At 41.8% G+C, this 15241-nt stretch overlaps 2 protein-coding genes across 2 annotated transcripts; both read right to left on the bottom strand.

The window, feature by feature from the left end:
* Positions 1 to 9128: 9128 nt before the first annotated feature.
* Positions 9129 to 11430, bottom strand: LOC125469040 (putative receptor-like protein kinase At3g47110). Its single transcript, XM_048565926.1, has 3 exons — positions 10989 to 11430; positions 10338 to 10502; positions 9129 to 10105 (listed from the first exon to the last, which is right to left on the bottom strand). The coding sequence occupies exons 1-3, from the start codon at positions 11428 to 11430 to the stop codon at positions 9129 to 9131; spliced, it is 1584 nt and encodes a 527-aa protein (XP_048421883.1).
* A 2124-nt stretch (positions 11431 to 13554) lies between these two features.
* Positions 13555 to 14870, bottom strand: LOC103958430 (pentatricopeptide repeat-containing protein At4g01570-like). Its single transcript, XM_048565927.1, has 2 exons — positions 13995 to 14870; positions 13555 to 13872 (listed from the first exon to the last, which is right to left on the bottom strand). Exons 1-2 carry the CDS (start codon positions 14868 to 14870, stop codon positions 13555 to 13557), a joined length of 1194 nt encoding a protein of 397 aa, XP_048421884.1.
* Between the last annotated feature and the right edge of the window lie 371 nt (positions 14871 to 15241).

Here is a 15241-nt window from a genome sequence, read left to right on the forward strand (position 1 = left end):
CAAGATCGGCGAAGAACCGGAGAAAAATGGGGAGAGAGCTGCCATGCACGACAGCTCCGACTGACCGAATTGCCATCAGAACGTAATCCAACCCATCAGCGAATCTGAAGAGTTCCTTGAACTGAACTGCAGGTAAAGACTCCGGCTTTTCTCCACCGTCGCCGCCGCCGGTGGAGTCCTTTTTGGGCTCGGAGCTCTCCATTCTGTCTGCCCTTTGGGGAGTTGATGTTGTTGCCTTCTGGGGAGTTGAGGTTGGTGTAAGTGGGTCTTTCAATGTCGAGAGACCTGCGGCAGATGTCGTAGATGGCTTCGTTGTCGAGGAGAACCGACACATCGGTGTGCTCCAAGAGGGAGTGAGTAGAAAGCACGCTGTTGTATGGCTCAACGACGGAGGTTGAGACCTGAGGAGACGGGTAGACTGTGAACCCAAGTTTCGATTTCTTTCCATAATCGACAGAGAGCCTTTCCAAGAGCAAGAGCCGAGGCCAGAGCCGGTTCCACCTCCAACGGCGTGGAACACCAGAAAACCTTGAAGCCCCGTACAGTTATCAGCAAGCTTTCGGATTCGATCAAGGCAGAGATCAACAATCTCCTTCCCAACTGTTGGAACACCAGGGGTTTGATGGGTTTGCTGGTGGATTGGTTTTAAAAGGATCGGCAGCATCAAACAGCAGCTCAAGACCTTGCATTTCGGACCATCTCCACTGCTCAATCGTCTTTATATGGCAGAAGAGAATTCTTATTCGTTTGGAGATTCCCAGATACCTTCCTCCTCAACCGTGTTTGAGGTGGATGTCAATCCAAATCAAAGATTAAGCTCGGTCTTGTTAAATGAGTTTAATTACTTACCTTGGTCGATAGCAGTGAGTCTTGCCCTAGGTGGAAGGTCCAAGCTAGGGTTCATAAATGGAAGCATCGAAGTTCCTGATGTTTCTTCACCAACTTATGAAATCTGGCTTTGCAAGGATCAGCTAGTTATGTCATGGCTCCTAAATTCCATGGAACATAAACTAGCTGAAATATTCAGTTATTCTGAATCATCATTCAAACTATGGGAGACAGTCAAGGAGATGTATGGCAGCCAGAACAACGCTGCACGTGTGTTTCAATTGAAGAAGAACATTTCCAACATACAACAAGAAGGAAAGCCCTTTGTTCAACTTCTAGGCAGCATGAAGAGCATGTGGAATGAGCTGGAAATGTATCGGCCTCACACAACTGAGGCGTCTTTACTACTGAAAAGGGCAGAAGAAGACAAGATATTCCAACTCTTGTCAAGTCTCGATCTAGGATACGAAGACCTACGAAGCCACATACTCATGAACCCCGAACTACCTTCCTTCACCAGCGTATGTGCAACAATCCAACGTGAAGAAGTACGAAGGAAAGTCATGAACACTGGCACAAAGACCAGTGTAACTGAAGCAAGGGCTTATCTAGCCAACGAAAGAAAATACAAAGTGAAGAATCCACACTTAAAGTGCCAACACTGCAACTATACTGGTCACGTTAAGGAGACATGCTGGATTTTACATCCAGAATTAAAGCCAGAGTTCATGAAGGATAACAAGGGCTCACAAAGACTGAACCGTGCACCACATAGAGCCAACAATGCAACTACCTCAACCTCTCATAGGTCTGATGCACTCAAGAGCTTCACTGCAAATCCAGCTGCACTCATAAATGAGTTTGCAGTGTATCTTCAAAGCAAGAAAGAAAGGATTAAGAGTGACCAAACGGTCGGCTTTGAAGATGGAAATTCAATAGCTTTGCTAGGCAAGTTTGCTGGATTTCTGACAGAAACACAACACATGGCCCAAGATGACATGCAAGGTATCATGACTGCTTTTAAAACTGCTCTTAATGTAAATATGATGCATGATTTGTGGATTGTTGATTCGGGTGCCACAGATCATATGACCAACCATGTTTCTAAGTTTCACAAGTTTGAAAAATTTTCAAAACCGTCTCAAGTCTCAACTGCCAATGATGAGAGTTCTAAGGTTTTAGGGAAGGGAAATATCAACTTAATATCGGACAAAATTGAGTCAGTAGCCTTATTTGTTCCTTCTTTTCCATTTCAACTTCTATCTGTGGGAAAAATCACCAATACCTTAAATTGTTTGGCCATTTTCTCTCCTCACAATGTCATTTTTCAGGATTGCCTCACCAAGAAGACGATTGGTGAAGGGTTTTAACTAGATGGCCTCTATTACATATCAAAAAACAGTCCCAGAGGATTTCAAGCCAAGTCCAGTCCATCCCAAGATAGTCAATTGTGGCATCAACGTTTAGCTCATCATTCCCAACCTGTTTTGTCTTCCTTGTTTCCAAACTTAGGGAATGATTTAATTTCGTGTGAAACATGTCATTTGTCTAAAGCCACCAGATTGTCTTTTACCTCATCCTTATCTAGGACTAGTAAAGTTTTCGAACTAGTTCACTCAGATGTATGGGGACCAACGTTTGAATCTTTTGATGGTTATAAGTATTATGTAACTTTTGTCGATGATTTCTCTAGAGCCACATGGTTGTACCTTTTAAAGTCTAAGAGTGAAGTGATTGAAGTTTTTAAGGATTTTCACAATCTTGTTAAGAACCATTTTTCCTCTCAAATTCAAACCTTAAGATCTGACAATGGCACCGAATATATGTCCCATATCATGTCATTATATTTGAGCAAGCATGGTATCATGCATCAAACAAGTTGTGTCGGCACACCTCAACAAAATGGTGTAGCTGAAAGGAAAAATCGTGACATTCTGGAAAAAACGAGAGCATTAATGTTACAAATGAACGTACCAACGAGATTTTGGTCACAAGGAGTCATGGCGGCTGTGTACATCATCAATAGACTTCCTAGCCGAGTCTTGGGGTTTAAATCTCCACTTGAAGTCATGAAAGGAAGAAAAATCGACCTTTCACATCTTAGAGTCTTTGGCTGTGTCTGTTTTGTTCATATACAGTCACACCATCGAGATAAGTTAGACCCTAGATCTCTCAAATGTATTTTTCTTGGTTATTCATCAACACAAAAAGGATATAAGTGCTATGATCCTCAACTAAGAAAAATAATTGTATCTAAAGATGTACGATTCCATGAAGCTAACCCTTTTTTCAGCAAATCTCATGAAGCCACAAGTCAGGGGGAGTGCATCTTAGACCTAATTCCTCTACCAAGAATCTGTACTTCTACACCTCCCATTGAAGTCAATAATGAAGGTACTTATCCTGATAATTCTGTGCATGATGATGACTCGGTGCATGATGATGACAACGGCAACATAGAAAATCCTCAAGGTGTGGATGACAATTTGAACGAGGATGAGACAAACCTCCTAGTACTTCGACGCAATCCTCGGCGTGATAGACAACCTCCCACAAGGTTTTAAGATTTTGTCACATATAAACTGTGACATCCCACATCGCCCAGGGGTGATCCTTATATGTATATCTCATCCCTACCTAGCACGAGGCCTTTTGGGAGCTCACTGGCTTCGGGTTCCGTAGGAACTCCGAAGTTAAGCGAGAAGGGGGCTAGAGCAATCCCATGATGGGTGACCCACTGGGAAGTTGCTCGTGAGTTCCCAAAAACAAAACCGTGAGGGAATGGTAAGCCCAAAGCGGACAATATCGTGCTACGGTGGTGGAGTAGGCCCGGGAAGTGATCCTCCCCGGGCTGGGATGTGACAATTTGGTATCAGAGCCTAACCCTGGTCGCGTGTGTGCCGACGAGGACGTCGGGCCCCTAAGGAGGGTGGATTGTGACATCCCACATCGCCCAGGGGGTGATCCTTATATGTATATTCCCATCTCTACCTAGCACGAGGCCTTTTGGGAGCTCACTGGCTTCGGGTTCCGTGGGAACTCCGAAGTTAAGTGAGTAGCGCGCGAGAGCATTCCCAGGATGGGTGACCCATCGAGAAGTTCTCGTGTGAGTTCCCAAAAACAAAAACCGTGAGGGCGTAGTCGGGGCCCAAAGCGGACAATATCGTGCTACGGTAGTGGAGCGGGCCCGGGTTGTGATGGGGGCCCGGGCCGGGATGTGACAATTTGGTATCAGAGCCTAACCCTGGTCGCGTGTGTGCCGACGAGGACGTTGGGCCCCTAAGGAGGGTGGATTGTGACATCCCACATCGCCCAGGGGGTGATCCTTATATGTATATCCCATCCCTACCTAGCACGAGGCCTTTTGGGAGCTCACTGGCTTCGGGTTTCGTAGGAACTCCGAAGTTAAGCGAGTAGCGCGCGAGAGCATTCCCAGGATGGGTGACCCATCGGGAAGTTCTCGTGTGAGTTCCCAAAAACAAAACCGTGAGGGCGTGGTCGGGGCCCAAAGCGGACAATATCGTGCTACAGTGGTGGATCGGGCCACATTGCCCAGGGGTGATCCTTATATGTATATCCCATCCCTACCTAGCACGAGGCCTTTTGGGAGCTCACTGGCTTCGGGTTCCGTAGGAACTCCGAAGTTAAGCGAGTAGCGCGCGAGAGCATTCCCAGGATGGGTGACCCATCGGGAAGTTCTCGTGTGAGTTCCCAAAAACAAAACCGTGAAGGCGTGGTCGGGGCCCAAAGTGGACAATATCGTGCTACGGTGGTGGATCGGGCCCGGGAAGTGGTGCCCCCGGGCCGGGATGTGACAATTTGGTATCAGAGCCTAACCCTGGTCGCGTGTGTGCCGACGAGGATGTCGGGCCCCTAAGGGGGGTGGATTGTGACATCCCACATCGCCCAGGGGGTGATCCTTATATGTATATTCTCATCTCTACCTAGCACGAGGCCTTTTGGGAGCTCACTGGCTTCGGGTTCCGTGGGAACTCCGAAGTTAAGTGAGTAGCGCGCGAGAGCATTCCCAGGATGGGTGACCCATCGGGAAGTTCTCGTGTGAGTTCCCAAAAACAAAAACCGTGAGGGCGTAGTCGGGGCCCAAAGCGGACAATATCGTGCTACGGTAGTGGAGCGGGCCCGGGTTGTGATGGGGGCCCGGGCCGGATGTGACAATTTGGTATCAGAGCCTAACCCTGGTCGCGTGTGTGCCGACGAGGACGTCGGGCCCCTAAAGGGGGTGGATTGTGACATCCCACATCGCCCAGGGGTGATCCTTATATGTATATCCCATCCCTACCTAGCACGAGGCCTTTTGGGAGCTCACTGGCTTCGGGTTTCGTAGGAACTCCGAAGTTAAGCGAGTAGCGCGCGAGAGCATTCCCAGGATGGGTGACCCATCGGGAAGTTCTCGTGTGAGTTCCCAAAAACAAAACCGTGAGGGCGTGGTCGGGGCCCAAAGCGAACAATATCGTGCTACAGTGGTGGATCGGGCCCGGGAAGTGGTGCCCCCGGGCCGGGATGTGACATAAACCGAGGCATCCAATTTCAAATTGCGTGTCGTATCAAAAGGTAACTCCATCTCATGCTGCCTTTCTTAACAACATTTCAAGTCACAGTGAGCCTCAAAACTTTTATGAGGCTAATAATCAAGTTGTGTGGAAAGAAGCAATGAGAGATGAACTCAAAGCACTAGACCAACACAAAACCTGGAGCATCACCAAACTTCCACAAGGAAAAAAGGCAGTGGGCTGTAAGTGGATCTATAAGATCAAGTTTAATTCTGATGGTTCGATTGAGAGGCATAAAGCCAGGCTGGTGGCTCGAGGATTCACTCAAACATTTGAGGTGGATTACAAGGAAACATTTGCTCCTGTTGCAAAAATGAACTCAGTAAGGGTTCTATTGTCTGTTGCCGTCAATAAAGGTTGGTCTATGTATCAAATGGACGTGAAGAACGCCTTTCTACATGGTGATCTTGAAGAAGAAGTCTATATGAGATTGCCACCAGGACACCCTCAAAGCCAAGAGCCTAATTTGGTGTGTAAGTTACATAAGTCAATTTATGGACTGAAGCAATCACCACATGCTTGGTATGCAAAACTAAGTACCGTTCTTCATAGCATTGGTTTCAAAAGGAGTAATGCAAATTCATCATTATTTGTTCGCACAAGAGCTGCAAGCAAATTAGTTGTGTTGATATATGTGGATGACTTAATAATTACAGGTGATAATGCTGCTGAAATCACCACACTCAAACAGTCACTTCAACAACAATTTGCGGTTAAAGATCTTGGGGTGTTGAAGTATTTTCTTGGAATCGAAATGGCATCTTCTTACAAGGGACTATTTCTTAATCAACGAAAGTACGTCATGGACCTACTTAAAGATGCCAATATGAGTGATGCCAAGCCTGCACTTACCCCTCTTGATAGCAAGCTCAAGCTTGACTTGGGAGGCACGCCACTCTCGGATATCAGCTTATATCAGAGGCTTGTCGGCAAGCTGATCTACCTAACGATCACCAGACCAGACATCTCACATTCAGTAAGTATTGCCAGTCAGTTCATGCACTCTCCCACCATCGAGCATCTGAACCTTGTCAAAAGAATCTTACGTTACTTAAAAGGGTCTGTTGGTCGTGGCATCCTCATGGCAAAGAATGACAACACTCAAATCATGGGGTACTGTGATGCTGATTGGGCAGGAAACGCAATCGATCGCAAGTCCACCACTGGTTATTGTACCTTTGTTGGTGAAAACCTGGTCACGTGGAAGAGCAAGAAACAAACTGTCATCGCAAGATCAAGTGCCGAAGCTGAATATCGTGCAATGGCCTCAACCGCGTGTGAGCTGATATGGCTAAAAGGACTTTTATGTGACTTAGGTGTGTTCACAGCAAAACCAATGACCTTATTTTGTGACAACCAGGCTGCCGTGCACATAGCATCAAACCCCGTCTTTCACGAGAGGACGAAGCATATTGAAGTCGACTGTCACTATGTCCGTGAACAAGTACAGTCGCAGGTGATTCAGACACATTATGTAAAAAGCTTCGATCAGCTGGCTGATATATTCACCAATCCTCTGGCTTCTCATCAGTTTCAAAGACTCATCTCCAAGCTTGGATCCATCAACCTACTGGATCCAGCTTGAGGGGGAGTATTGGAAGAAGGACAGCACGGCAAGCAGAAAGCACGGCAAGCTGTATGTACAGACAGCACAGCAAGCATACAGCACGGCAAGCATGGGTAAAGGAAAGACAGCAAGGGTGTGCACTCTGGAAAGGAATGTGCATGTGATTGCTGACTCATGGACAGCAGGGAAAGGAATGTGCATGTGCATGTGTGCTGTTGCATCCGATTACAAGGGTGTAAAGCTTTCAGCTTTCTTTTTTGTATTGTGTATAAGTATGCCTTCCCATAAGGCTTTCTATGATATGAAATATATTACAATTCAAATCAGAAAAATCAATACCATTTCAATTGGTTTCTTACCAAAGGTGGCATTGTTGAAGCCTGTTTCGTTGGTGGCATTGGAGTCGAGGGCGGAGAGGAGGTTGTTTAGATTGGACTGGAATTCGTAACTGTCCCAGTGATCATAGGTGGCGTGGCAGCTACTGAAAGTGCGTATATTTGGATCACTGCCACTGGTCAAACTGACCAAGCTAAGCATGCATACGGAGATCACAAACATTCGACGGATGAAGATCATCGGCATATTTATATCGTAATCCGAAAAATGAAAAAGCGCATTGCTGTCAAATTTTTGACGATCGTACTCCATTGAAATCCTTAGGAATGATCGAATACCATAGACGTCTTATTACTGTATAGATGTAGATTATATAATCTGTATAAATATATAGATTTATATCATCATCATTAATAATCTAACAAGGGACGTAAGCTGAGGTGACAAGATGGTGATTAATTAGTATAATCATCTCATTTGAGAGCAGCTAGTCAAATTCAACGACCGGCCTTATTGCCTTCACTCGGTCTTGAAAAGTATCTCGCCGGTCATTAAAAACAGAAAGAAATGAACACAGTCAAAAATTATTAAATAATACCCATAATTTATGAGATTAAAAATATTAAAGATGAATTATATTCTCTAATATATTTTGCATGTGTGTGTATTGTGGGGAGTTCATCAAAACTAACCAAAAAATTGTTGTAACAAAACATGGTTACGTTTTTCAAAAAAAAAAAAAAAAAAAAGGATATGATGTTTAATAACATTATTAAATTTCTTCAATTAAACTTGACATGGATACATTCTCAAATCATTGAAATAGAATGTACCCATATAAGTATAAAAAAATGAATTAGAGAAAAGATTGAATGAATTTTATATAAAAAAAAAATGGGTACATTTTATATTAAAAAAAAAAAGATGCATTTTTCATATAACAAATTGGTATATTTAAGAATGGGTACATATATGATTAAAAAATTCATAAAAAATTAATGGGTACAAACTTATTCTAATTTTATTTTTATATTTTGGAAAATGTTTTGAATTGAAAATTAATTAGGAGTTTAATAAGGATGTGAGTGTTAAAACTCTAAATCAATTACTAATTTTTATTATAAAAATGATGTAACTTACATGTAATTCATTAATATATTAATGTTAGGAATTTTGATTAAAATCTAAAAACTCATTAGAAACTAGAGACTGGATACTAATTTTTTCTACATATATATATATATATATTATATTACTTTAGTCTATAAAGTAAGGATACCAATTGCACCTTCCAAATGAACAATGTTGTGGTGAATTTCACTATATTTACGAAGCTGCCACTGTCTCCGTCTGCCGCTGATATTGATGCTCGCGTGTTGATAATCGTGGAAAGGCAGGGGTGCGATGGTCATTTTCGAGAGACTTTCATTTCCTTTCTTTCTGAGCTGCAGTGGGACTCGGTGATACCATGCCTCGAAAGCAGGGAGACGGGATAGAGAGGCCGCTGATACAGACGACATGTAAATCGGAGCCGGTGAGAACGGCGGCGGAGAAGCTCAGCTCGACCCAGAGTTAGGTTTCTGAAAAACGAGAAAGGTTTCTGTAACATGCTCTTCTTCTTCCTCTTCACCTTCTGGTGCTTCTTTCCCTCCAACTTTGCAAGGGTTTTTTTTTTTTTTTAAATGTTAATTGTTTGGTTGGTTTGTTGGGATATTTTCATATTATTTTGATATGGATTGTTGATTTTGCTTTTCTTGCATTTTAGTTTGATTAATATTGTGAATCAATGAGTAATTTCCATTGGGACAATAAGAACAAAGAGTAATTTAATTCTCAGTACCCAGATTCTGAGACAACAGGTTTCCAGAAACATCAAAATGCCCTAGATTTATCAATTGTCCGACTTCCATGGGAAGAAAGCCAGTCAAATGATTTCGAGATAAATCCAAATGAACATACGAAGAAGACAGACGAATTAATTCTGGGGATATGATGCCAGTGAAATTGTTACCACCTAGAGTTAAGTTCACCAAATTGGGACACTGAGACAAAGTTGAAGGGATGGTGCCCTGAAGGTTGTTATCCTCGAGATGCAGATGAGTTAGTCGACTTAAATTTCCAAAAGATGATGGAAGATTCCCAGTGAGAGAGTTGGTTTCCATATATACTTCATATAATTTGGGAAGCCTTCCTATTTCAGGGGGGATGAGACCTGAAAACTGGTTGCCAGACAGCCATATGCTTTCCAGGTTATGCAGATTCTCCATCGCATTCGGGATATTACCAAATATACTATTATAGCCTACGTAGAAGTATACAAGTGAATAAGACAGGTTGGCCACGCATTGAGGCAACGTACCACCAAAGTTGTTTGAATTAATTTCCAAGTATTGTAAACCGGTGGCATTAGTCAGATCGCAAAGAAAGCTCAAATCATCACCAGTTCCCCCACTTCCAAGATGGTTCGAAGCAATAGTAAACCGCCCAAGATTGTGTAAGTTTTTCAAAGAGGGGACTTCTCCGCGCAGTTGGTTTTTGTGTATTGCTAGTTCAAACAGATTTGAGGCATTAGATATTGAAACAGGTATAATTCCACTAAACTGGTTATAACTGATGGCAAATGTTTGGAGACTTGGACAGGAATTGCCCAAGTTTGAAGGAAAAGTGCCTTGGAGGTTGTAATTAAGTCCCACAGCAAAGGTTTCAAGAGAAGAGACATTGAAAACTGAGGAAGGGATCGTACCAGACAAGTCATTTCCATCCAATGCAAGAAAATTAAAATTGGTCAGTCGACCAAAGATATCTGGAATTATGCCACCTAAATTATTACTAGATGCACTAAATATGTTAAGATATGATAAGTTGGCAAAAGAGAAAGGGATGACAACCTTCAAAGTTGTATACTTCTACGTAGGCTATAATAGTACCCCCAAAGTTGTTTGAATTAATTTCCAAGTACTATTATAGCGTACGTAGGCTATAATAGTACCCCCAACGTACGCTATATACGTTGGCCACGCATTGAGGCAACGTACCCCCAAAGTTGTTTGAATCAATTTCCAAGCTTTGTAAACCGGTGGCATTAGTCAAATCGCAAAGAAAGCTCAAATCACTTCCAAGATGGTTCGAACCAATAACAAACCACCAAAGCTTGTGTAAATTTTTCAAAGAGGGGATTTCTCCATGCAGTTGGTTTTCGCCTATTTGTAGCGTAAACAGATTTGAGGCATTAGATATTGAAACAGGTATTGTTCCACTACAAATAGGCGACCGCAGGTAACACGGTGTTTCAAAGATGGCAAAAAATTGGAGTCTTGGACAGGAATTGCCCAAGTTTGAAGGAAAAATGCCTTTGAGTTTATTAAATCCCACATCAAAGGTTTCAAGAGAAGAGACATTGAAAATTGAGGGAGGGATCGTACCAGACAAGTCATTTTCATCCAATCCAAGAAAATAAAAATTGGTCAGTCGACCAAAGATATCTGGAATTATGCCACTTAAACTATTTGAAATTGCATTAAACGCTTCAAGAGATGATATGTTGCAAAAAGAGCAAGGGATACTTCCTGAATGGTGGTTGTATTCAATAACGAATTCTTTTAGCTTTGACAAGGTGCCAAGCTCCTTTGGGATACTACCTTCCAACAAATTGCGGCCAATATAAATCTAGTTGAGTTCAGTGCAACTTGATAAATTAGCAGGAATTTCCCCACTCAGTGAATTGTTCTGCAATGCCAAAAGTTGCAGCCTGCGCAGACCAATTTCTGGTGGGATTTCATGGCTGAAGCTCTCGTTTACGAGATTAAACACTTTGAGGAAACTCAAATTTCCAACATGTGGCGATATAGAGCCTCCAAGCTTCAAGGACCTCAGCATCAACTTTGTGACCCTCATATGGCGGTGACCGCAGGTAACACCGTGCCATTGGCAAAAGTGGATGGTTTCGTTCCACGAACTCATGACTCCAAAAGGGTCTGTAGTTATCCTAGCCTTGAATTTGAGCAACGCTAGTTTATCTGTCTCGTTTGATCCGGTGAGGGCTAAACTAAGACATGAGTTAAGAACAATTGCATGCATGCACAAATATGAGAAGAAGGGAAGTGGTGAAATGAACTTGTAATTCCCCATGGTATCAATTTTGTGTGAAACTTTGGTTTGGTTAACCTACGGTTGTCTGGCAGCTTCAGCAGAACCCAATTTATAAGAATTCTTGTGGCATAAATATAGAGAGGTGATTCACTCTTTATTTATAGCCATTAGATTGAATAAATCAAATGAAAACAATATACATGATTAAACAGGATGTTTGTGAGGCTAAAAAGGTGCCTAAATATATATAGACTACTGGCTAACAAAGCAATAATCGAATTCCTAGACTCAAATAGTTGACTAGAGTAGAGTTAAGATGGATCTCAACATCTTTCATAATCCTAACAGTTTTCTTCGCCCCCTTTCTCACGGCAGAATCTTGCATATTAGTGGGGCATAGATTCGTACGGAAATCGTCTTTATTTAGATGGTCTGACATGTTATATGTTATGTATGCACTCTTTCATTGATATGTGGTCCAAATTGATAGTATTTCAACAAAACAGTACTTGTCTATTCATTCTATTCAAATGAATTTGCTTTGGCATAAGAACTCTCTTTTAGCTTTCGCCGTCTTGTTTCGGAAGAAATCTACCACACACATTACTTGTTTTGTATCTAGTTCTAGTTTCAGCTGTGGAAGAAATCTACGCCACTAGACTTTGCAATTTGCATCAAATGGCCAAGCAGTTTCGGAAAAGAATCTTGTACCTAGTTTTGTATCTTAGTTCCAACTTACAAAAGTTGGAAACTTTGCTATTGTTTGTAATCATCCAGCGCAATGCGTGGTGAAAAACGAATCTGGCTTCTCTCCATATCTACTCTATCCTAATCTTAACCCATCCTTATACTAAGATCAAGCCAATGTCGGCAAAATAAAATCCGATTGCTCTTGATCACTTTGGTTAAATAACTCTCGGCTCGCTCTTTGTCTGAGTTCTAACCTACAAGGAAAAGGAACATAAATTAAACCTTTTGTATCATGGTTTTCCCCTATCCCTTGAATCTAATCCTGTTGCTCTGATATTTCATAGGTAAGACCTTGCAGGAGTCAAGACCAAATTCGTTTTGCTTTTGGATTCCAATTACTACAATTTTTCCATGTTCCGAGTGTAAGCAAAAACAGAATGAATCGGCATTGAAGAAACCTAACTATCGTATGGAGAACCTAATAGCATCATCGTTTAGAGTTCCAATGGCTGCACTATGCCCGGTTTTACCTCTTTTCCTTTCTTAATTTCAGAGGTTGTCACCACAAATAATTGCTTTGAAGAGGAAAAATATTTATAAACTACTATGAAGTAACCATAGGATGTACATAAATGGTTGAGATTAAAAGGTTACATAAGATTAGGAGAAATGCCAAATCTGCTGGAAATTATTTTATTTTATTTTTTTGGTCAAGAAATCTGCTGGAAAATAGTATCAAAAGAAGTTTGCAGTTTTTGTGTACGCATTTAAGTTTCCAGTCTGCTACATAGTTCTGCTATTATACCAAAAGTTCTCACTACTTCAGTTGAAAATATGTCTGCTTTTTCTTCATGTTTCATTTTTTTTTTTTAAATAAAAGGTAGAATCGAAAGAAAGAATGAGGCAAGAAACATCTTTTAAGGATTCTTAGCTATAATTCATTTTATTGAGAGACTTTTAGTTGTTTAGATAGTTTATGACAAGGCTAAAGACAAGAAGCATTGTAGTTTTAATTGGGTTGGTCAGAAAACTGAGAAGGAAACAAAGCGAGAATCCAAGGCACGCTCTTCTTAATGGAAATAGTGAACGCAGGATGCATTAACATAAAAGAAGAAAACTAATACACAGTAGTAACATTATCATTCAAATTTTTGCATAAATCACTACCAGAATCAAATAATCTACCTTCTAGCTTAACAAAGCTCAATTATATTTCTGAGTTTTGGAAGAAAAACAAATGTTCTAGCTACGTTACATTCTGATCGTTTAGTAGGTACTGACCTGGAGTTTCACCTCTAGCAATTTGAATTACCCTGAGAAATGACCGCAGCTGAGCATGACATGATTATAGGTCGAAAAGGCACCTCAACACACGACTACACTTTTGGCCTTCAAATTTTCGTTCAACATTTATGAACTGAAAGTCATAGGTTGAACAACAGTTGAATTGAAGTGTACAAATTCTTATCAAGGTCAGTCATCCTTGCTGCGCACCATGGATGCCTTCTGGTACTTCATTTTCTCAATCTCCTTGCCCAGAAAATCTAAAGTCGTGTCAGTAACATGGTTTGGGGTGCAACCTGCATCGAGCATCATTTTCAAAAACTTATATCCATCTTTTAGCCAACCTGCTTTGCTATGAACTTCAAAAAGTGTATTAAAATTGACAACATCAGGATTTATATCACTACTCTTCATCTGCTCAAAGAGCTTGTTTACTTCATCAATCCTGCTAGCCTTCCCTAGTGCATTAATCAAGGTGTTGTACATAATCACGTCAAGATAACCACCCTGCTTAATTAGTTTATCCGGGACAGAACTTGCCAGATCCGCTCGACCCATCTTCCCCATGCCTCATTGAAGTAGCCCTTCTTGACGAACAAACTCATCATGGAATTATGAGTATAACTCACGGGGTTTTCACCAAGGTCACTGAAAATCTCAAACAATTTGCATGGCATGCTCAGCTTTCCCTTGGCCAAGAATAAGGACAAAAAAGTATTAACCATGTCAAAATCAAAAGTGCTTTCCCCTTTAGCTTGAACTCTTTGCCCCCTGGACAATGAAAACAGCTGCGAGGAGTGGTCGGTGGACTTAAGTTGATTAGCCAATTGATCCATATGTGGAGATGATGACCACTGATCAGTATCGGTGGACAAATTCTTATCATCTTCTTTAACCCTGGCAGCCTCTGAATCTAGGTCTGCATCCATTGTTGATTCAGCAGACTTTATTAAACTCATAATCTCGCTCAAGTCGCCTTTACTTGGGAACAATGGTGTATAGTCCTTTCTATTTGGATTTTTCAGTGAAGCCTCCATATCAACCTTCCATTTAAGAACCCTTGGCCCTAGGTTACCATCTCTAATGTGCTTCATGAGCTTCTCCGTCCAATCCCACCGTCCTTCTTTATACAGCGCAATCACAAGTGACGAAATAGTAACTAAATCGACAGTAAAGCCTCTCCTTTCCATTTCTTCCACCAATCCTAGTGCTTCCTCAAGCACGCCCTCCTTACAAAGTTGCAAAACCACAATGCTATATGTTACACCATCGACAAACTGACCCTTCTTCTTTAAGTCACAAAATAGTGTGTATGCAGCCTCTGCCCTTCCATTCCTGAACAAACCATCAATGAGAATATTATACGTCCAAGTCGAGGCTCTCACCCCATTCTGAACCATTTTCTCAAATAACTGGCAGCCATCATTAACCTTCCTGGCCTTGAATAACCCATCTAGTAGAGAATTATAAACAATGGTATCAGGGATATATCCATTGAGCTGCATTTCACTAAAAATCTTAGTGGCATCGTCTATTCGATAAACCTACAACACCCCTGAATAAGAATTCTATAGGTAATTGCGTCCACATCGTGGCCAGAGCCCTTCAATTCCTCCCATACAGTAAGTGCATCATTCAACTTCCCCACCAAGCAGAGCACATGAATGAGGCTATTATATGTGGACAAATCCGGGCCGACGCAATCCAAGTTAGAGTCTTTCATCTCTCTGAACAGACTCAGACTAGTACCCAAATCACCCCAACACCCAAATGCATGAATGCAAATATTATACCCCCAATTATCCATCTCAAACCCCTCACTCTCTCTAAGCTTATCAAAAACTTGCTTAAACTCAACCCTCATGTCAGATTTTCT

The sequence above is a fragment of a genome, unplaced genomic scaffold, assembly GCF_019419815.1.
Source record: "Pyrus x bretschneideri cultivar Hongxiangsu unplaced genomic scaffold, Pyrus_bretschneideri_v1 Contig40, whole genome shotgun sequence".
Taxonomy (NCBI): domain Eukaryota; kingdom Viridiplantae; phylum Streptophyta; class Magnoliopsida; order Rosales; family Rosaceae; genus Pyrus; species Pyrus x bretschneideri.

What these genes read in the sequence shown, in the direction of transcription:
- LOC125469040 (XM_048565926.1), bottom strand. Translation starts at nt 11,430, where the DNA reads ATGGGGAATTACAAGTTCATTTCACCACTTCCCTTCTTCTCATATTTG. An exon ending in AATTCCTGCTAATTTATCAA is followed by an intron (nt 10,503 to 10,988) that starts GTTGCACTGAAC and finishes CGCTACAAATAG; the next exon opens with GCGAAAACCAACTGCATGGA. An exon ending in TGATTCAAACAACTTTGGGG is followed by an intron (nt 10,106 to 10,337) that starts GTACGTTGCCTC and finishes GCATAATTCCAG; the next exon opens with ATATCTTTGGTCGACTGACC.
- LOC103958430 (XM_048565927.1), bottom strand. Translation starts at nt 14,870, where the DNA reads ATGCAGCTCAATGGATATATCCCTGATACCATTGTTTATAATTCTCTA. An exon ending in GTGACCTTGGTGAAAACCCC is followed by an intron (nt 13,873 to 13,994) that starts GTGAGTTATACT and finishes CTAATTAAGCAG; the next exon opens with GGTGGTTATCTTGACGTGAT.